At 36.7% G+C, this 19,672-nt stretch overlaps 1 protein-coding gene across 2 annotated transcripts; it reads right to left on the reverse strand.

Moving 5' to 3' along the window:
* Positions 1–2,000: 2,000 nt before the first annotated feature.
* Positions 2,001–7,653, reverse strand: LOC145567577 (uncharacterized). 2 transcript variants are annotated; one of them, XM_081626889.1, is made up of 4 exons: positions 7,303–7,653; positions 3,177–3,704; positions 2,687–2,831; positions 2,405–2,539 (listed from the first exon to the last, which is right to left on the reverse strand). In XM_081626889.1, exons 1-3 carry the CDS (start codon positions 7,555–7,557, stop codon positions 2,727–2,729), a joined length of 888 nt encoding a protein of 295 aa, XP_081483015.1. In that variant the 5' UTR covers positions 7,558–7,653; the 3' UTR covers positions 2,405–2,539; positions 2,687–2,726. The 2 variants fall into 2 exon arrangements, with proteins under 2 accessions (XP_081483014.1, XP_081483015.1); XM_081626888.1 differs by lacking the exon at positions 2,687–2,831 and having other exon boundaries at positions 2,001–2,539.
* Between the last annotated feature and the right edge of the window lie 12,019 nt (positions 7,654–19,672).

A 19,672-nucleotide genomic window follows, 5' to 3' on the forward strand; every position in this document is an offset into this window, starting at 1 on the left:
AAAAAAAAACAGAGAGTGTAATACACTACCAATAAGATACTTTACTAATATTACATAGCAAATATGGTTCCTTGAATTTAACTATAAATTGACGACAAGTAATTTGTTAACAACATAACGGAATTTGTTAACGGCGAGATAACGCCAAGGTCATCGTATGTTTACTAATTAAACCTGAGGGTTACAATGTATAACTTTCAAAAAGATGGGGCACAACGTAGAAGTAGAGGGTTATAATGTAAAATTTCCCATTAATTTTTATATGACTTTCTTCTTACAAAAAAAAAAAAAAAAAAAAAAAAAAAAAAAAAAAAAAAATTATATGACTTAAAATGTTGAGAACAATGGTCTACCCAAATTTCCAAAAGGAGAAAATAAAAAACACCAAGAGGAATGAGAATTTCATGGACTATAGGCACTTCTATAAGTCCTTAACCAAAATTGATCACAACTTTAACTCGTTATATCGCTTTTGTAATGAAGTAATTTAGGTTAGAGAATGACCAATTGACCACATAACTGAGGCCATCAAAATCTAATTTTTTTTTCCAACACTACTTCTAGTTTACAATTACTGAGATCGGAGAATATTTAAATGATGAATTAAATATGTGAGATTGTGAGCTAATTGCTTAAGGTTTATAATTGAAGAAAGAAGAACAAGTGTGAAGCTAGGCTATACAAGAGCAGATATTGACACGAATTTGGTTACGAAACAGATACGGAAAAGTGTCAATCTTAAAATTGTGGGACACGGAAACGACATATTAAAATTCATGTAAAAAGAAAAAAGAATTTGACAATTTATTTCATATTATGCAATATCAAAATATCATATTGATATCATATTTAAATAAGCAAAAAAGAAATGATAAACATGACCTATACTTAGAATCATTAATTCATATATTATCAAATTATCAAACTAATCAGCATAAAGTACTTACACAATTAATCTCTTTCTCTTCATTAATACAATATTGTCATTCCGTCTAACTCTTTTGGTTCATATATAACAATGAGCTATGAAGGCACTCATATTATTAACTCTTACCTTATCAATGTTACTTTACATAATTTTTCCATTACAAAAAGTTGAAAAGATGAGATGGTATGTCAAAAAGCAAAACGCGCCTTATCATAGTTGGACACGGTTGAGACGTATCATCGCATGTCGAACAGTGTTTGTGTCTGACATAATGTCCATTTCAACAGTTGGGTGAAGTGTCCGTGCATCCTAGGTGTGAAGGGGCAAAAAGAACGACGGGTTGTTAAATAGCCATCAAATTTATGAATACTTTTTTTTTACAATAAATTTATGAATACTTTTACTTTTAAGCCATTTCAAAAAAAAAAAAAATGAATATCCACAAAAAAAAAAATACTTTTATCCCTTAGATCACTAGCAGCAATGAGGATTTTAATCCTTTTAGCTCTCCTTTTACATCCTTTTGCTCTTCCTCATGGATGTGGAAATTTGTAATAGGATCCTGTTACTGATAATAGGATAAGAGCAAATCCTTTCTATTGAAAGGAAAAGATGCCTCGTCCCATGAGTCGAAACCTGAATAAAAAAAAGCAAAAAAAAAAAAAAAAAGGCAAAAGTAGCATGGAAGGCATAAATGGCCAAAATGCAACGGTCACTTACATTAAAAAGGGTGACGCTTGTCACAATGTAAATGGTGAAATCACTTTTGTGACTTAAAAAATGTAAAACGGCCATAATTTGTAAATGATAACTTATTTGATAAAACAAAAGGCACCAACGGAGATAGAAGAAAGTGATATGGAGGGAAGAGAGTGTGATGTGTCAAGTAGAGAAAAGGAGAGAGAAAATGGAAAAGAATTTTAGCATCCTTACCAATATTTTATGCTCTTAAAGGTATTTTACCTCTTGACGTCCATCAAACACCATTGGTCATTAGTGTCATTTCGTACATTAGCACCTAACCTCAAAGATTATCACATATTCACAGTAATACCTAAAATACCTTGTGAAATAACCGTAAAAATAATGTATTCTGCATACATGATGTGGAACAATAAAATGATCCTCCAAATCTTAATACAAAGTTCTATCTTTTTTGGGTTCACCAAAGTTGAAGGCAAATGACGCATTCATTTAGCGTATCTATAACTATCTTCTCAGAATTCTGGACAAAAAAATTCTACAATCTTTGTTCTCTCATGATGGAGAAGAACAACAATAACAATAGATTTTTAATACAGCAGAGAAAACAACTGTTACCCGACTAAAAGCTGCTCAAACTCTCCCCTAATCTAACAAAAGTGTACTTTAAGGAGTTGCCTGGTCCTTTGAATCACCTTCCTCACTTGCACCATCACTGTCATCAGTTGATCCCTCTTTTTGTATTGATGACTCAACCAGTTCAGGCTTTTCTGGTCCTGGACCTGCGGATACTTTAACCATAGCTGGACGTAGTAGCCTATCACCAAGCTTAAACCCTTTACGATATTCTTCGATTATAACGCCCTCATCATATACTGTGGAATCTTCTCGCATGATGGCTTCATGTAGCTTTTGACAAAATCATGGCCAAGAATTTATGTCAGAATTTAATGAACAATGAAACGGTAAAATATGGGATACAACAATAACCTAAGACAACTCTATACATGACATGGGCATACTTCCAGCACGGAACATATATCTACGTGGACTCACCAAGTTGGCAAGAAAATCAAGAAATACTTGGGTTTTTGAGTTATGAACGTATCCAGGTCCTCATAAAACCTGAAAAACCATGATTGAGTAATCGAATCATTTTGCCAAGTACTCGGCTGATATTCATACCAACTTGGTTGCCCACCTGTTAATCCACACAGCAAACAGCTAATCACTAAACCAATCAAGTTATTCAGGAGGAGCTCCATATTATGTAACTCAAGCAAAACATGTTACAGTACTTCCATAAATCATCTACTTGAACAAAATGCTATACGCTAGTCAACCTATCTAGTACAAAGGTAAGACAAGCTCCTCTATGTTTGACCAAAGAGTCCAAGACCCAGGCCAGAAGGGAATAATAGGGGAAAAGAAGAAAAAAAAACAGGGGAAACAGAAAGAAGAGGCTTATTTTCTCAAGCAGCAGCAATCAATAATTTTCAACATATTAACAGAATAAGGACTACGTAATCAAAATAAATGAACTCACCAAAGGATCAAAAGGTTTTCCGATTGTCTTGACAGGAACAACACCAATTGACCCTAAAATTTCAACAAACTGCTTGTATATGCTCTGATAACTATTGTTGATTTTCTCCTCTGATTCGGACTCTATCTTGAGCTGGGATTTAGCCCTCTCAAAATTATCCAAAACAGCCAAAAAGTTTTCAACAACCTCTCCCTGTGCATTTGACACCACAGAAGAGCGTTCTCTATCTGTTCTCTTCCTAAAATTATCAAAATCTGCACTAATCCTCAGAACACGATCTCTTTCTATTGAAAGATCTTCAGACAAAGAGGCCACCTTTCTTTCAAGTGTGTCCTTTTCATCTTCAATGGATTTAAAGAATGCCTCCAACTCAGCAACTTTAGAGTCATCATTATTAATTATTGCCTCTTTATATAGCTGTAAAGCAGTTATGACTGGGGATGCAGGAGCTTCATCAGTATCATGTTTGACATCATCACTCGCTGCCTCTTCAGCAGTTTCACCATTCACACCTTCATCTGTTTTATCCTGTTACAAAACACAAGATCATGAATATGTAAAATAATACAAACGACTCACTACCTTTCAACCTAAATTTGTAACAAAATGTATTCAAGCAAAGAATAAATTGACCAGAGTACAGGTAAACCCCAGATCACATAACAAATCATGATCTGGCACCATTATGCTTCAAGACCATGCATCAATGACTAGGTAGTTTCAGCCTACCATCAAGTATTCAGTATACAAAAATATTTGTTTTTGTTAATTTATTGTAGAGAACAGAAAAGACATACACTACAAACATGAACATCAGCAATTTGGCATTAATGTTACCCCAACAACTCTAAAGAAGCTGGGCGAGATACTGGGGGTCCAAAATATACAGCCTTACCACTGCTTCAGAGATGCTATTTACGTTGTATCCCACTCATAGGTATTAAATTCTGATTACAACCTATCTGAAGCAAAAACATAACAATAAGAAAAAGTTTGTACGGTAATGAGAGTCGGGCACTCCATGAATCACAAAAGAAAATCAATTTACATAAGCTTTTGTTTCATTACTTTCCATTATATAAAAAATTAAGAACAATATTATGTGAATTTCACAGATTTATTGGATGACATACAGCACAATGAGATTAACCAAAGACCACTCAACACTGGTATCTTCTAATATATGTTCCCCTTTTCTCTGTCCAAGTTCAAACACGGACAAGAATGGTAGGAATTATTAATCCCAAGACAATGAAATTATTGGGTTTGATTTATGATAAAGGAGCTTATCCAATTACAAGGACTGAGTTATTAAGAAGTGCGACTTATCATCCTAAGGGTGACAAGCAAACAGAAAGCTGTGTATAAGTGTGTGGATACACTTAAGGTGCTTTGTCAATGGTTAGCCTCGAAAATGGGCTCAATGTTTAGCATGGGCTCAGAATTAATAAAATACTTCACCACATACTTCCACTCTTATGACCTCTTCAGGAGCCTTTATGGTCATGATCCTCTAGCCTTAAAAAGAATGGGCAAAGGACAGAAAACGATTCTTTCAGAAAGAACAATTCAAATATGATGGCTCAGCAACGTATAAAGTTGGTGGCAAATAGGAAGTGGAGGAAGGTGATATTCGAAATAGGAGGTCACTCAAACTGCAACCCTACCATCAGTGGTCATTGGTCCCCTCGCCCTTTGAGAATTACCACGTTTTACGGACCTTATTCAATGGTCCAATGCATGGATCACGCAGCCTATTGCTTCGAGTTGCCCCCGGGTACAAATATCCAACTCTTTTTCCATGTCTCACATTTGAAGTGAGCTCATGGGGAGTTGTGGACTATTGCCCACCTCCAACCTAGAGCTCAAAGTTCTTCCTGAAACCTTATTCGGGTGTGCGCCATCAAAAAGCAGTGTGAGGCCTCAAGGTATTGAAAGTGGCAGGGCTTAAGCAAGGAAGAAGCTACTTGGGAAGCTTTCAAAATCTCCAATCATCAATTCCCAACATTTCACCATGGTGATAAGACGAAGTTGTGGGTGGCAGGTATTGTCATAATCAGCAAAAACCCAGGATCCAATTCACATATACCAGATGTAAAGGGAAGGGCATACCAGGAAGTTCACCAGCATTTAGTTGAAAATCTGGAGAAGAATCAAGAATGCCTTGAGGAGCAACTTGATGTCAATAAGGGAATTTTTCTGATAGTTCAGGAGAGAGAACTGACGAAATAGAGTGTAGTATTATGCAGAAAAACATTCTCATTGTATTTGTCAGGGACTGAGTAGGCCACTCGAACTTTATAACTTACACTTTCCTTATGCTCCGATTAATCAAATAACTCTCTCATCTCTCTACCATCTTCTACCTTTAGAACTTCTTCTCTAAGTTCATTTTCTCCATACAAAACATTGCATTCAATTGTGGTTAAATTAATCCAAAACTGTTCCACCTTACCAATATGTGTGTTCTAGTACTCACATTCCTAATAAGCAAATTGCTAAGGGGGGAGGAGGACCAGAGTATTAGGTAATGCTGATAGTTAGCAATAAGTGATAGCAATGGCAATGGATTTATATGCTTATTGGTAAAGAAGTTTCCATGCCACATTCAAGGTAATGGCACTCCATCCCAAACATGTATTTGTCGTCATAAATCCCCACTACCTCTAAGAGTGGTAGTGGTAATGGATGACAATAAAAATATATGGTGCAATACCATGTATTACCATACAGAATCACCAATTAGCGCATTAGTAATTAAATAAAACAAGATATAAGTAGCACGTCCCTGAAATACACCGATGACTGTAGAGGTTCTTCGACAAAGTAAATTAAAGAGAATCACACAATTCAGAATGTGCTTTAGAATGAGATTATTATAAATTATTGAAATCTGAATTATCTTTTCAATAAAGACTTGTCCATAATCTAGAGGCATTAAAATGAGAGAGAGAGATGACTACCAAGACACCCCCTCCGGCCCTCCCCCCTTCTCTTGGACATGAAAATACAAAATAACGAAACTAACTATTCATACAATTTGATATTGAGACATTTACCTGTTACACCGAATTTACAATTTCAATACGAAACCATTTCACAATTTGTAGCCAACAATACATAATTTGTTCGTAAAATCAAGCTTGCATACCATGGTAAGCTAAGATATTTTACCTTCTTCATACTAAACACTATTCAGGTCTCTCTACATCATCAAAAGACAACAAAGTCATTCTAGGGAGTATCTTACCAAAAAATGAAACTATTTCTAAACATCCCAAAAGGGAAAGTGGAGGTGGAACAACTAGATGAATTGGAGTATTTGCATACATATATCCACCACTTTAAAAAATGGGGAGAATGAAAAGTCTAAAGTCTAAACTCATAGTGACACATAATCTGGCATCCATCTTGGTGGTTGTTAAAAGGACAAAGATTTATCAAAGATAGAAGGTTAAAACTAGCGCCGTGAACACTTCTTTAGCTTAAGGGCTTAGTCGGCATCATTGAATAATCACTGTGATATATGGTGTGTTGTTACATAATGGCTTAGTTGGGTATCAACAACACTCCTATTTATACCAATTGAGGTTGCTTGCACCTAAATTGGACGCAAGCAGCAGGCCAATATTGATTTATCCAACCTCACTGCACAATATCCAGAAGTCAACATCAACCATTTCTTGTTATTATTCAAGTGTTTCTAATACAAATTCATCAATTTTCAAAGGCCCAAATGGCAATTCAAGAGTGTAACACAAGAACAAAGCCTTCCCAATCAACAATTACTGGAAACGGTCGTCTAATTGACACTAATCTAGCGAAAATATTTACTTATAGCATTTACAAAGCATATATCAACTAGCTTCATTGATTAAGTCGCGGGCATAAAACCCGAGAACTGTAATCAAATCCCGTCAACATCATTGCCCACATTTAATGTCGCAACTCTCTATACACAAAATATATAGCACAATTATCAATTAATGAAATGAAATTATAATTGTCGAATCATTTCTTGACAACTAAATGACTAGCAAACTTGAATTTACAAAATTAACAGATAAAAACTTGAAGAAATCATTATAAAATGGAAAAAAATAAATAAACAGGAAAAGGGTATTACCTGGATCTCAGGCTGCTGAACTTCTTCAGTTTCAGTAGCTTCACCAGAAGAAGAAAAGGTCAAAAATTTTGAAGGAACATTTTTAGCTGATAATTTTGAAGGAGAATTGTGGGTATATAAGCAACTATTTCTGGTGTAACACTTAGTTTTAAAACTAACAAAAAGGGAAGAATTGAATGATCTTAATGGAGAGATTGTAGAAGCGAGAGAAGGTGTTGGTGCTCGAAAGTTGGCGCTTCGAAGGAGCGTCGCCATTAGAGTTAGCTGGTTGAGAAGGGGGGAAAGTGGGTGAGAGGATGAAGAAGGGGATAGAGAGGCGCTGGTGAGGGGGGACACTATTAAACTACTAGTATTTTCTTAGAAATCTAGAAAGTATTATTGCCAAAAATAATAATTAAATTGAAATTTCAAAAATTAGAAATTGACGAAAAAAAAATAATTCTTTTTTTTATTGTTACTCCCTCCATTTTTAAATACTTGTTTTACTTTTTTTTATCGGCCGTTTTTAAATACTTCTACCATTTCCTTATTTGGAATGTTTTTACAATATTTTATTCATTTCTCTCACCTAGACCCAACATGAATCATATTTTATTAATTTTATATTCTCTCTCCTCCAATTCTCTCCGCTACTTTTGTTTTTTTACAAATTTTTATTTTTCCACCTACCCCACTATCTCCATATTTATTACTTTATCTAATCTATTAACTATTATTAAAACAAAACATACTGACATCATTAAGGGACACATGTCACCTTTTTATGAAAATTTTTCCCACCAAAACTATTTTTGACATCATCATTTGTTTTTTCTTCCTAGGGATTTTTTTTTTCTTTTTTTTTTTTTTTTGAAGAATTCATCTTAAGTTCTAAGACTACGTAAATACAATACTTCTTTCAAAATTAATTAATGACATTATAATTACACTTTTTTGAATTAAAAATATTGACAACTATTTTAAACAATTAATATATTTTTAATTCGTACAACGCACGAGACTAAACTAGTTTCTCCTAAAACTCCGCGCATGAAGAAATGGTGCAAGTATTTAAAAATGGATGGGGTATTTTTAAGGTGGTAGACTGGTAGAGGTGTCAATTTGAGTGATTTGATCCGTTCGATTGGGTCATGCAAGTAAAAATCTGAAGAGCCACTTTTGGAGTTTTGGTTGTCGATTGGGTCATGCAAGTCGAAAGCTAAAAAGTCACTTTTTTTTAAGGTACGGAAAAAAAAAAAAAAAAAAAAAAAACATTAGGAAGCCCTACTCACAAGGGGGATTCCTAATGTAACTTTTGGTTTAAGTGAGGATTTAGTCGGGTAGGGTAAGCTCAGTTTTTATAACTCTAGCATTAAGACTTTTGATGTTATTGATCATGGAGATATTACTAATAGGAATGAAGTTAGGAGAAACCTATTTGATTTAATGTTGTAATGTAACAAAGTATTGTTGCCATAACGTTGAATTTGTCCCATAATGTACATACAGAGTCATAGCAATCTTATAGACATCTAGTCGATCTAGAGATAAACAAATCTACCTCCTTGGTGTAATATGGCGAGGTAAATTGAGAGCATTATGATCTATACTGAAAAGTCATGGTGCATATTGTGTTTGATTTTATAGAAGGTGAGAAATTTGTATAAACTTTTGGCTTGGCTTCACATTGATTCATCATGTCGATATATAACACAAGGCTGAATAAAGTGATAAGAATCCCTAACCTAGAATAACTGTGTTTAGTAATTCTAAGATAAGGAAACTGTAATACCCCGTATTTTTAATGTATTTTATAAATTATTTATTTATTTGTAAAATATAATTTTGGGTCAAATTATTTTTATTATGGGATTAAAATAATACAAGGTTTAATTTTTGGGTAAATAAGTATTCAATCCGAATATAGTCCATCATCATAACAAACCCAATCATTCTATTTTACATTTGGGCTACCTGTTCTATTATTCAAGTCCACAATTTTTATAAAGTCCAAACCTACCCTAAACAACCCTACACTATAAATACTCATTCAATCTCCAAAATTTTGCCACCCAAAAGGTCAAATGGTCAAGGTAAGTTATTTTCCCCTTTTCTTCCTTTTTTTTTCTTTTCCTTTCTTTTTCTTTTTCTCCTTCCTTCCTTCCTTTCTTACGTGAGATTTCCATGAAGGAAACCCCACTGTCGACACTCTTGTTTCCGCCTCCACAGCCATGCTGGCAAGCCACCTCCAGGCGCCTAGCAGCCGCCGGCGACCAGCCGACCACCACCACCACGGGTTACCTTCTTCCTCCCTTCTCTCTCCTCTTTTCATTCTAGCTATTTTGATGATTTTATTTATGGGTTTTGGTTTTAATTATTCAAAGTATGTTTGATTAGTATTGTAGGGAATATTTCAAGCCATCCCACACTTGAGCCCCATTGTGATCATACACTTAAGCATGGTGGCGTCCAAAGGGAAGGAAGCTAGAGCAAAAGAGTCGCCAACAAGTTTTAGGAACTTGTAAACCGTTCACAAGGTGAAGATTACACCCCTTAACGATCCAGGAGATCGTCAACTCCAAAAGGTCTTGAACCAAATAGGGTTCGGGGATGAAGGTACAAATCCAACCTAAAAGAGATTGAACCTACCCTAAAAAGGCCTCTACTTTATTCTTCTCGTATTCATGTGCGCTTTCTAACTAACATGCAATCAATAGGTTAACCCTAAACCTGTTTATCTATGTTGGTTGAATTTAATGCACAAACAAAATTATTATTGGCGATCACTTGAATTATAATCATATTAGCCTTAACAAGATTATTAATTATCTTATTAAGCGTGATTACAAGTACAAATTCCCTTTAAACATGCATAAAAGGCGTGATTAAGCAATAACAATAAATAAGCATCAAGCAACATAATAACAAAAATAACAATCATCATAATAATAATCATTATAACAATCATCAAAATTATCATAATCATGTTAAAGCATAATATTAATAGCAAGATCCTAGGCATGATACTAACAAGATTAATAACAAACCCTAGCATGTCACTAAGCAATAAAAATCAAAGCTTTTGCCCTAACATGATACTAACATGATATTAGAAAAGACAATAAAAGGCACCCTAAACATGATACTAGAAAGCAATAGAAACATCCTAACATGATGCTAAGAATTAAACAAATTTAAACATTCTTTCTACAAGAATAGAGCAATAAGATTACATACTTTGATGCCTCGTACCTCTTTCTAATAACAAAATACACGCGTTAGTAACTTCAAGAAAAATATAAAATCAAACAATCAAATTAAATAAAGATTAAAAAGGTTTAGCCTGGATTTGGGACCAAACCCTCAGAAATTATAACCTTTCACGTCTAGGGCGAAGGCAACTTTGAACTCGGTTATATGTTTCTAGATCTCGTGTATGCGGAATTGTGTTTGTGAAAAGCTAAAGAGATGAGAGCTTAGAGAGAATTTAGAGAATAGACTAATTGTTGATGAGAATTGATTGTGAATGTCTTAAAAACGGAGGTTCAGGACCCTATTTATAAGAAAACAGTTCGGAAATAGGTAGAATTTGATAAGGAATAAAAGTCCACGCTGCCGCCGCAAAACCAAACTTGTCGCTTGGCGACAAGCTCTGTCGCGTGGCGACAAGGCTTGTCGCGTAGCGACAGGCCTGTCGTTTGGCGATAGCCTGGATTCTTACGCGCTTTCAAACACGGAGTCCACTTATCAATCAAAATTGACTCGTAAAGTCCGTATGAAAACTGAAATCGTATTTTTCATAAAATAATATTTTATTCCAAGTAAAACTTATCAAAATATAATTACTAATTCTAATTTTATTAGGATTTAAAAGAACCTTCTAGAGAATTCTAAAAGACTATAATTAATTCTAATAACTCTAGGAATAATAATTAACATTGGGCCCTCCCCTATATCATCTGGCCGCATGTAAAAATCAAACCGGGCCCAGTTTAGTATTTTGGCCATAACTTCCTCATTATTCATCGGAATTGGGCTTATAATATATCGTTGGAAAGCTCTTTACAAGCCCCATACAACTACACTATTATTGGACCCTTTTCGTGGACCAAAATTAACTGGATTGGCTGTTTTCATAAAATAGAGTTGTTTTTCGAAAACAGAAAGAAAGAATTTTAAAAACTAACCGCAACACCTGACCTTTCACACTTTCACTTTATTCGATTATCATTCGACATGAAAGGTATTCATCATTGGGTTTGGTTTTGGGGAGACACATTTGGGTGTCTACAGAAGCCCCCACTTTGACTGAGTTTGGAGAAACGCATGTTCCGAAAACGAAAGTCAAAGTATCGATAGGGACGGAGAATGATTCATAACGTTCTGCGATCCTAAATCATTCTTGTAACGCCGATACCTGCAAACTAGCGTTAGTTAAACAGATAAAAGAGTTAAGAAACGCGTATCTTGCACCGTCGAGCACATGTCTCTAGAGTAACCGATTTTTGTTGTTGCATTGTTGTTGTGACAACCTTCCACAAACTAGGGAACGCCATCTTGCCTTTGTTGATGTTGTGGTGGTGCTTTGTCGCCGTTGATGTTCACTCGTCTCTGAACAAAAGAGCTTCTTTTTGAGGAATGTTCACTCGTCTCTGAACAAAAGAGCTTTGATAGGATGTCCACGCGTCTCCGAGCAAAAGAGCTTTAATAGGATTCCCACACGTCTTTGAGCAAAAGAGCTTGAAAAGAAATGTCCACGCGTCTCTGAATAAAGAGCTTTGAATGATATGCCCACGCGTCTCTGAGCAAAAGAGCTTTTTATGTCCACGCGTCTCTGAACATAGAGCTTTGATAGAAATGTTCACGCGTCTCTGAACAAAAGAGTTTTGATAGAATTGTTCACGCGTCTCTGAACAAAAGAGCTTTGATAGAAATGTCCACGCGTCTCTGAACAAAAGAGCTTTGATAGAAATGTTCACGCGTCTCTGAACAAAAGAGCTTTGATAGAAATGTTCACGCGTCTCTAAACAAAAGAGCTTTGATAGGATGCCCACGCGTCTCTGAGCAAAAGAGCTTGAAAAAAAAATGTCCACGCGTCTCTGAACAAAAGAGCTTGAATGATACTTGAATGTTTGTTGCGATAATATTCCGAAGAAAACTCCCGAAGACCAAAGCTTGTCGATCTTCAAAGCTCGCTTGAACTTTGCTTCCGCTATGCCAGTACGTCGGCGCTTTTGCTGCTTGTGAACCATTATGTCGGTGCCTCTATTGTTTATGAACCAGTATGTCGGTGTCTTGCGATGAGCCAATGTTTAGGCGCTTTAAGCTAAGTGAGACGATCTTTCGTCAGGTCGATCACTTATTGCGATTGTAATCAAGCCGACTACTTAATCATGTCAAATTGCTTATAGGGGCTAACTGGCGTACCAAGGAACCCGAAATTACTGAAAGAGGTTGAAATAATTTCTCTGAGTGGTTGAGCGTTCTGTCGCCGCTGCAATGCCTCTAGCGTCGCGATTTGGCTCTGTCGCCAGACGTTGGGATCTAGAGCCAGGCGCTGAAATATGTTGCCAGACGCTAGATGTTGTCGTCTGGCGCTGGAGTAGGGTCTTCCCTATTCTGCTCTTGCTGCCGCCGGGATGCACCTGTATTTATCTTTGACTATGGACTTTGCTAATTTCTTTAATGATTTTAAGGTTGACCTAAGGTTTGATGTCGCTTGACTCATTGACTTGACACGACTCGAGGTATAAACTTGACTCGCTGTAATTGACTCGAGGTTGACTCGACTCGAAGTGAAATGACACGTGTGACTCATGACCCGTGTGTGCATTGTTTTGTAAAAGCGCAAAAATTTTTTGGAGGGTACCGACTTTCTCCCGGAAAAGAAAGACGCGAAAAAGAATCGAAGTGAAGTTTTTTGAAGGTGCATGTTGAATGAGCTTAATTTGTTAATGTTGTCTCTCACAGTACAAGGATTGTAACATCTTAGACTATCCTAGTTGACTTGATAATGAAAGTATTTAGGTAGCTTAGGCGCGGAGGCTAAGTATTTCATACTTTGTGATGCAATGATGATTGATCTTGATTTTGCCATGACAAGGCATGCTTCAGCGTTGTGTTAAGATTTCATGACAAAGGGTTCCTAAGGGAAGTATATTTGGTCATGTATCTGTGATGTGTGTGAAAGTAACACTAAAGTTAGGTTGCAAAGGCTAAGTGTTTGAAAAAAGTATTTTGAGAAGAGTCAAATGATGATGACTCTTAAGCTAGGTAAGCTAAAAATGTAGGGATCAAGCCCCCAAGTCTAGCTCTAAATGAATAGGGATGAGCATAGGAGATCCCTTAATATGATCAATTATGGTGTGAGTGTGTGAATGTGAATATGAATGCATGTTTATTACAGCCGCACCCCAATGTGAGGTTGCCTACGTATCTGTTAGGAATCAGGCCGAACGTAGCTCTAGCCGAACCTCGCACAAGTATGTGTATACCTCAAAGAGGTCTTTTAAGGGTTGTAACGTGGTTAGGATAAAGGTTGAAAAAGAAAGGGATAAAGGCTCAAGACCCTAGATAAGCCCCCAAGGTGTGCAACCTTGCTTTTGAATCTTTGTATTTGTATGCTTGAGGTTTTTTTATTTTTGAGCTCTTTCTTTTTTTTATTTTTGCTCTCTTTTTGCTTTTGCATTTTTTTTTGTTTTGAATCTTTTTTGATAAGTGTGGGAAATCCCGATCATGCGGTCTATCACTCACTTGGCATTCATGTTTCTCAGGCACAGTACCGAGCACTCGATAAGAGACGCAATCTGAGACGTGTTCATATCAAAGACATTTTCATATCAAAGACATTGGAACACTTGCCCTTTCGCCACTTGTATTGTTTTTGCTATTTTAATTTTTTGATTCACTCAAGCTTTTGAATTTGCATAAGTTACACACCATCCCATCCCAAGGTTAGGTAGATGTGGGTTGAAGAAAGAAAGGTCAATCGTTAGATGAGGCTCAAAGTGGTTTATCAAGAAAGGATTACATATTTGAAGGGTAAAAGATTATATGCTATGGCTACAAGAGGTGCCTCAAATCATTGATATACCTCGTGCTCAGTTTGACATGGATTTTTTTTTAAATGCAATGCAATGCGATGATCATATGTAAGGAAATAAATGCTCATTTTATTAAAAGGGGAAGAAATAATGATCCTACGAAATAAATCTAAGGAGAATAAAACGGTGCCTATGCTAGACTTATTGGGGAAAGGGTGAAATGAAAAAGATCATGAAATCTTGTTGTTGAAGCTTGCCTCTTGTCCTTTGGCTTATCATCACTTGGTGTTCTTGCCGACTGGAGGTATTGGAAGCCCGTTATTGTCGATCAGACATTGGATTGCTTCCTTTAGCTTCCAACAGCTCTCGGTAGTATGACCCCTACCTTGATGGTACTTGCAGCGTACATTTGGGTTCCAACTAGGCAATCTCTTCTCAAGTGGGGGATCTTGAATGGGTCTAATAGGAGTAATGAGTTTCTTTGCATGGAGTCGATCGAAAGCATCATCGTAGCTAATTCCAATAGGGGTGAAATCCTTTCTTAGCTGCTTTCTAAATCCTCGATTATCCATGGCTAAGATTTCATTAAGGTCGAAAGTACCAACACTGTTGCTAGAGTAGGTGTTTTTGGAAGAAGAAGGATAATCGTTCTTCTTTCCTTTACAGCCACTGTTGTTATCGTTACTAATCCGGGCCTTCTTGTCGCGCGGAGGAACATGAAGGAGACTTGAATCAATGAGGTCTTGAACACGATCTTTGAGAGCGAGATATACTTCGGTGGTGTGACCACGACCTCTATGGTATCGGCAATAAGATTTTGGGTCCCAATTGGGATACCGTTTTTTAGGCGGAGGGTCTTGACTTGGACCAATGGGGCGAATGAGACCTTGATCGTGGAGACAGTCAAAAGCTTCATTGTAAGTTATTTCTATTGGTGTGTATTCTTCAATGGTCCGTTTTTCCCAAGGCTTAGGAGCATTGAGTTCTTCATTAGATCCTTGGTGAGAATTTTGTTCAACAACCATCATCCGATTTGCTAATCCTTCTACCACATTTAAGAGCATGGCAATGACATCTTGCAGTTTTCGAACGTCTTCTTTTAGACTTGACGAGTCTTCCCTGATATTATCTAAGAAAATACTTTCATCCTCCTCAATCACGGCCACTTCATCAAGAGAGGCTATATAAGCTGTCTCGATCATGGGCTTACCTACAGGTGTGATAAGGGGTGAAGGATCGAAGGATGTTTGATCTTCTGCGATGGCTAGAATCTCGGAAGTTTTATTGTCATCAATCAGATCTTGAATAGCTTCTTTGAGTTTCCAACACTCCTCAGTGTCATGACCCTTTCCTTGGTGATATTTGTAGTGCTTATTAGGATCCCACTTGGGTGGCCTGGCTTCTGGAACTGGATCTTTGATAGGCCCTATGGGCATGACTAGTCCTTTGTGGTGTAGTTTTTCGAAAGCTGTTTCATAACTCATACCAAGTGGAGTGAACACTCTTTTCAACCTTTGGATTCGTGGTTTGGAGGTGATCGTAGCATGTACTTCATTAACGGGAGAGGAAGAAGAAGGATGGTCGTTCTTCTTTCCTCTCGCACTATTATCTTTTAGAAGGTCATCTTCAATGTCAATGCCTATATTATACACAACCTTAAAAGTATTCAAGTTGTGTTGATATTTTAAGTGCTTTGCATATTTTTCTTGAAGATTCTTGATGAACAACCTCACAGATTCTTTCTCGGTAGGAACCTTGACCATATTAGCAGAAGTTTCCCTCCATTTGTTGAAGAAAGAAGTGAACCCTTCGTTTTCTTTTTTGTTTTAACATCTCAAGTTGTCTGTGGTCTATTTCGTCTTGAATGTTGCACTTATATCTATCTATGAATTCGTTTGTTATTGACTCCCAACTAGAGGTTTTCTCTTTATCAAGAGAAAAGTACCATTGCTGACAAACAGTTTCTAAAGATAGAGAAAACACAGAATGAAAAGCTTTCTTATCTATTCCCTTAATATTCATTACAGTTTCAAAGGCTCTTAAATGAAAATAAGGGTTATCCATTGCCTTGAATTTCGGGATGTCGTTGGCATTGAACTTCTGCGGAAGAAGATCCTTGTCCACCGAGACCCCTTGTGAGCTAATGCCCTGGAATCTATAGTCATTGGATAATCTGCTCAAACTTTCCTGGATGAGCTCCACTTGCTGTTGTCTCACAGGGTCATTGATTTGAAGAGTCAGATTCTTCAACATTTCACTCATGTTAGCCACTTGTCCCTTGAGTTCGTTGACTTCTTCCTGACTTGCCATTATCTTCTTAGCTTTCCTTTTTCGACCGATTGGCTTATCAAAAAGTTGAACTTGAATAAAGGTGTTGTCTTTGATTAATCGTCCTTCTCTCCTTGACCAAGTACTGTGGAAAGGAAATTAAGGGATATTCATTGTTAATTATTTGACTCAACTCTATTCAATATGCAATGGATAGAAGAAGGTATGAAGAATGAATATTGTGACATGGGGAAAGCATGTATAGAATGGAAAGATGATGAAGATGGAGAGATATGAAAAAATTAGGAATAGAATGTACCCCCAACTCTAATGACGGAAAAAACCGACTCATGCATGAACCTAAGACATGGTCACGGTGACTATATAAAGTGAGTGCTAACACTAGTGAGTGTACGTGACATGTTAAGGCTCTTGTGTAAGACCATGCGGCTAGACTATGTGACTAGACTGAATTAAGGACTTAACAAAGGTACTGTTTATTAATAAAATAATCGAACTGATTAGCAAACTTTTTAATTAGACTCGTCGTGATGACTCGAGTAAAAATCTGGACTATCGCCGGAACAATAGAATTGTCGCCACAGTTTTAAGCTTGTCGCCAAACGACAAATTTGTCGCTAGGCGACAAGCAGTAAACTGAGGCGCCACAGCCCAAACTTTTGCGCCATTGCTGGAACATTAATCTGGGACTGTTTCCAGTAATTTTACTCTAAGGGGACATGCCTACAGTCGTACTAAGTCAGATTGATTGCTTTATTAGTCTTTAATTAGTCGAATTAATTAATTAATTAGTTAGACAAAGACCGTTTTAGTCATTAATTAGTTTATTTAGACTTAAACACAAGTAAAACAAACGGTTAGCACATATAGGGTATGCACAAGCAAAGAATGCACAAATAGTTCATATAGTCACAATATGATGCAATGAGTTTGCAACCTAACCATGGCTCTAGTTCTCTAAAGTTCAAGATATGGGTTAGTCAAAGAGGGTCCATGGTTATGAGTCCGGATGCACCGCGTGGAAGCCTTACCTTTGGAAGGGTTGGCGCGTGTGGATGGGACCCCGCGAGTTAAACTCGCTTCCATGGTTTGGTGAATTCAACATTCTCGGATGTACCCTTTGTTGCTAGGAGCGTTCGATTGGGTAGATGGAGCATGAACGCCCAGAGGGTTATGTCCATATGTAGAACACATATGGGTTTCAGAAAAGAGAGAAAAACTCAATCAGGAAGTAGAATCGAGCCAACAGTGCTAGAAATGGTCAAAACAAGAAAGCAGAGTTCTGGCTCGGTATTGGAAGAACTTGGCGCCAGACTACAGGGACTGTCGCCACAAAAGTACTCCTGTCGCCAAGCGACAGAACTGTCGCCAGGCGACAGAAGCACTTTACAGGCGACAAGCCCTGTTTTCTAGACGCTAGTTCCTACATGCCTCAGCAGGTATCTACGTTCTTAGAATTTTCCAGATTTTGCAGTATTATTTCAATTCTAGTTGTGAAAGATATTTCTCAAGTTTTCTACGTGTAAAAATCCTATGTTTTTGACTCATTTCGGATGGTCTATCCAATGAGGACCTTTTTTTATGCATATGACAATAATGCTAATCAAAATTACGCACATGAAATACTTAGAACTTTTCGAGTCTCATCCACTCATTATAAATCATTGTCGAAAAAAATTTCAGGAATTAAAATAGAAATCCTCCCCAGTAGAGTCGCCAAAAACTGTATGGAATATTTCAAGCCATCCCACACTTGAGCCCCACTGTGATCATACACTTAAGCATGGTGGCGTCCAAAGGGAAGGAAGTTAGAGCAAAAGAGTCGCTAACAAGTTTTAGGAACTTGTAAACCGTTCACGAGGTGAAGATTACACCCCTTAACGATCCAAGAGATCGTCAACTCCAAAAGGTCTTGAACCAAATAGGGTTCGGGGATGAAGGTACAAATCCAACCTAAAAGAGATTGAACCTGCCCTAAAAAGGCCTCTACTTTATTCTTCTCGTATTCATGTGCGCTTTTTGACTAACATGCAATCAATAGGTTAACCCTAAACCTGTTTATCTATGTTGGTTTAATTTAATGCACAAACAAAATTATTATTGGCGATCACTTGAATTATAATCATATTAGCCTGAACAAGATTATTAATTATCTTATTAAGAGTGATTACAAGTACAAATTCCCTTTAAACATGCATAAAAGGCGTGATCAGGCAATAACAATAAATAAGCATCAAGCAACATAATAACAAAAATAACAATCATCATAATAATAATCATTATAACAATCATCATAATTATCATAATCATGTTAAAGCATAATATTAATAGCAAGATCCTAGGCATGATACTAACAAGATTAATAACAAACCCTAGCATGTCACTAAGCAATAAAAATTAAAGCTTTTGCCCTAACATGATACTAACATGATATTATAAAAGACAATAAAAGGCACCCTAAACATGATACTAGAAAGCAATAGAAACATCCTAACATGATGCTAAGAATTAAACAAATTTAAACATGCTTTCTACAAGAATAGAGCAATAAGATTACATACTTTGATGCCTCGTACCTCTTTCAAATAAAAAATACACGCGTTAGTAACTTCAAGGAAAATATAAAATCAAACAATCAAATTAAATAAAGATTAAAAAGGTTTAGACTGGATTTGGGACCAAACCCTCAGAAATTATAACCTTTCACGTCTAGGGCGAAGGCAACTTCGAACTCGGTTAGATGTTTCTAGATCTCGTGTATGCGGAATTGTGTTTGTGAAAAGCTAAAGAGATGAGAGCTTAGAGAGAATTTAGAGAATAGACTAATTGTTGATGAGAATTGATTGTGAATGTCTTAAAAACGGAGGTTCAGGACCTTATTTATAAGAAAACAGTCCGAAAATAGGTAGAATTTGATAAGGAATAAAACTCCACGCTGTCACTGCAAAACCAAACTTGTCGCTTGGGGACAAGCTCTGTCGCGTGGCGACAAGGCTTGTCGCGTAGCGACAGGCCTGTCATTTGGCGACAGCCTGAATTCTTACGCGCTTTCAAACACG

Source organism: Chenopodium album, chromosome 11, assembly GCF_948465745.1.
Source record: "Chenopodium album chromosome 11, dcCheAlbu1.1, whole genome shotgun sequence".
NCBI classification, from domain to species: domain Eukaryota; kingdom Viridiplantae; phylum Streptophyta; class Magnoliopsida; order Caryophyllales; family Amaranthaceae; genus Chenopodium; species Chenopodium album.

Bases quoted from the DNA above. Each gene is read 5' to 3' on its own strand.
- LOC145567577 (XM_081626888.1), bottom strand. From the start codon at position 7,557: ATGGCGACGCTCCTTCGAAGCGCCAACTTTCGAGCACCAACACCTTCT. The intron at 3,705-7,302 runs GTAATACCCTTT...GTTTTGTAACAG, and splicing joins TTCAGCAGCCTGAGATCCAG to GATAAAACAGATGAAGGTGT. The intron at 2,540-3,176 runs GTGAGTTCATTT...TTTTGTCAAAAG, and splicing joins GAAAACCTTTTGATCCTTTG to CTACATGAAGCCATCATGCG.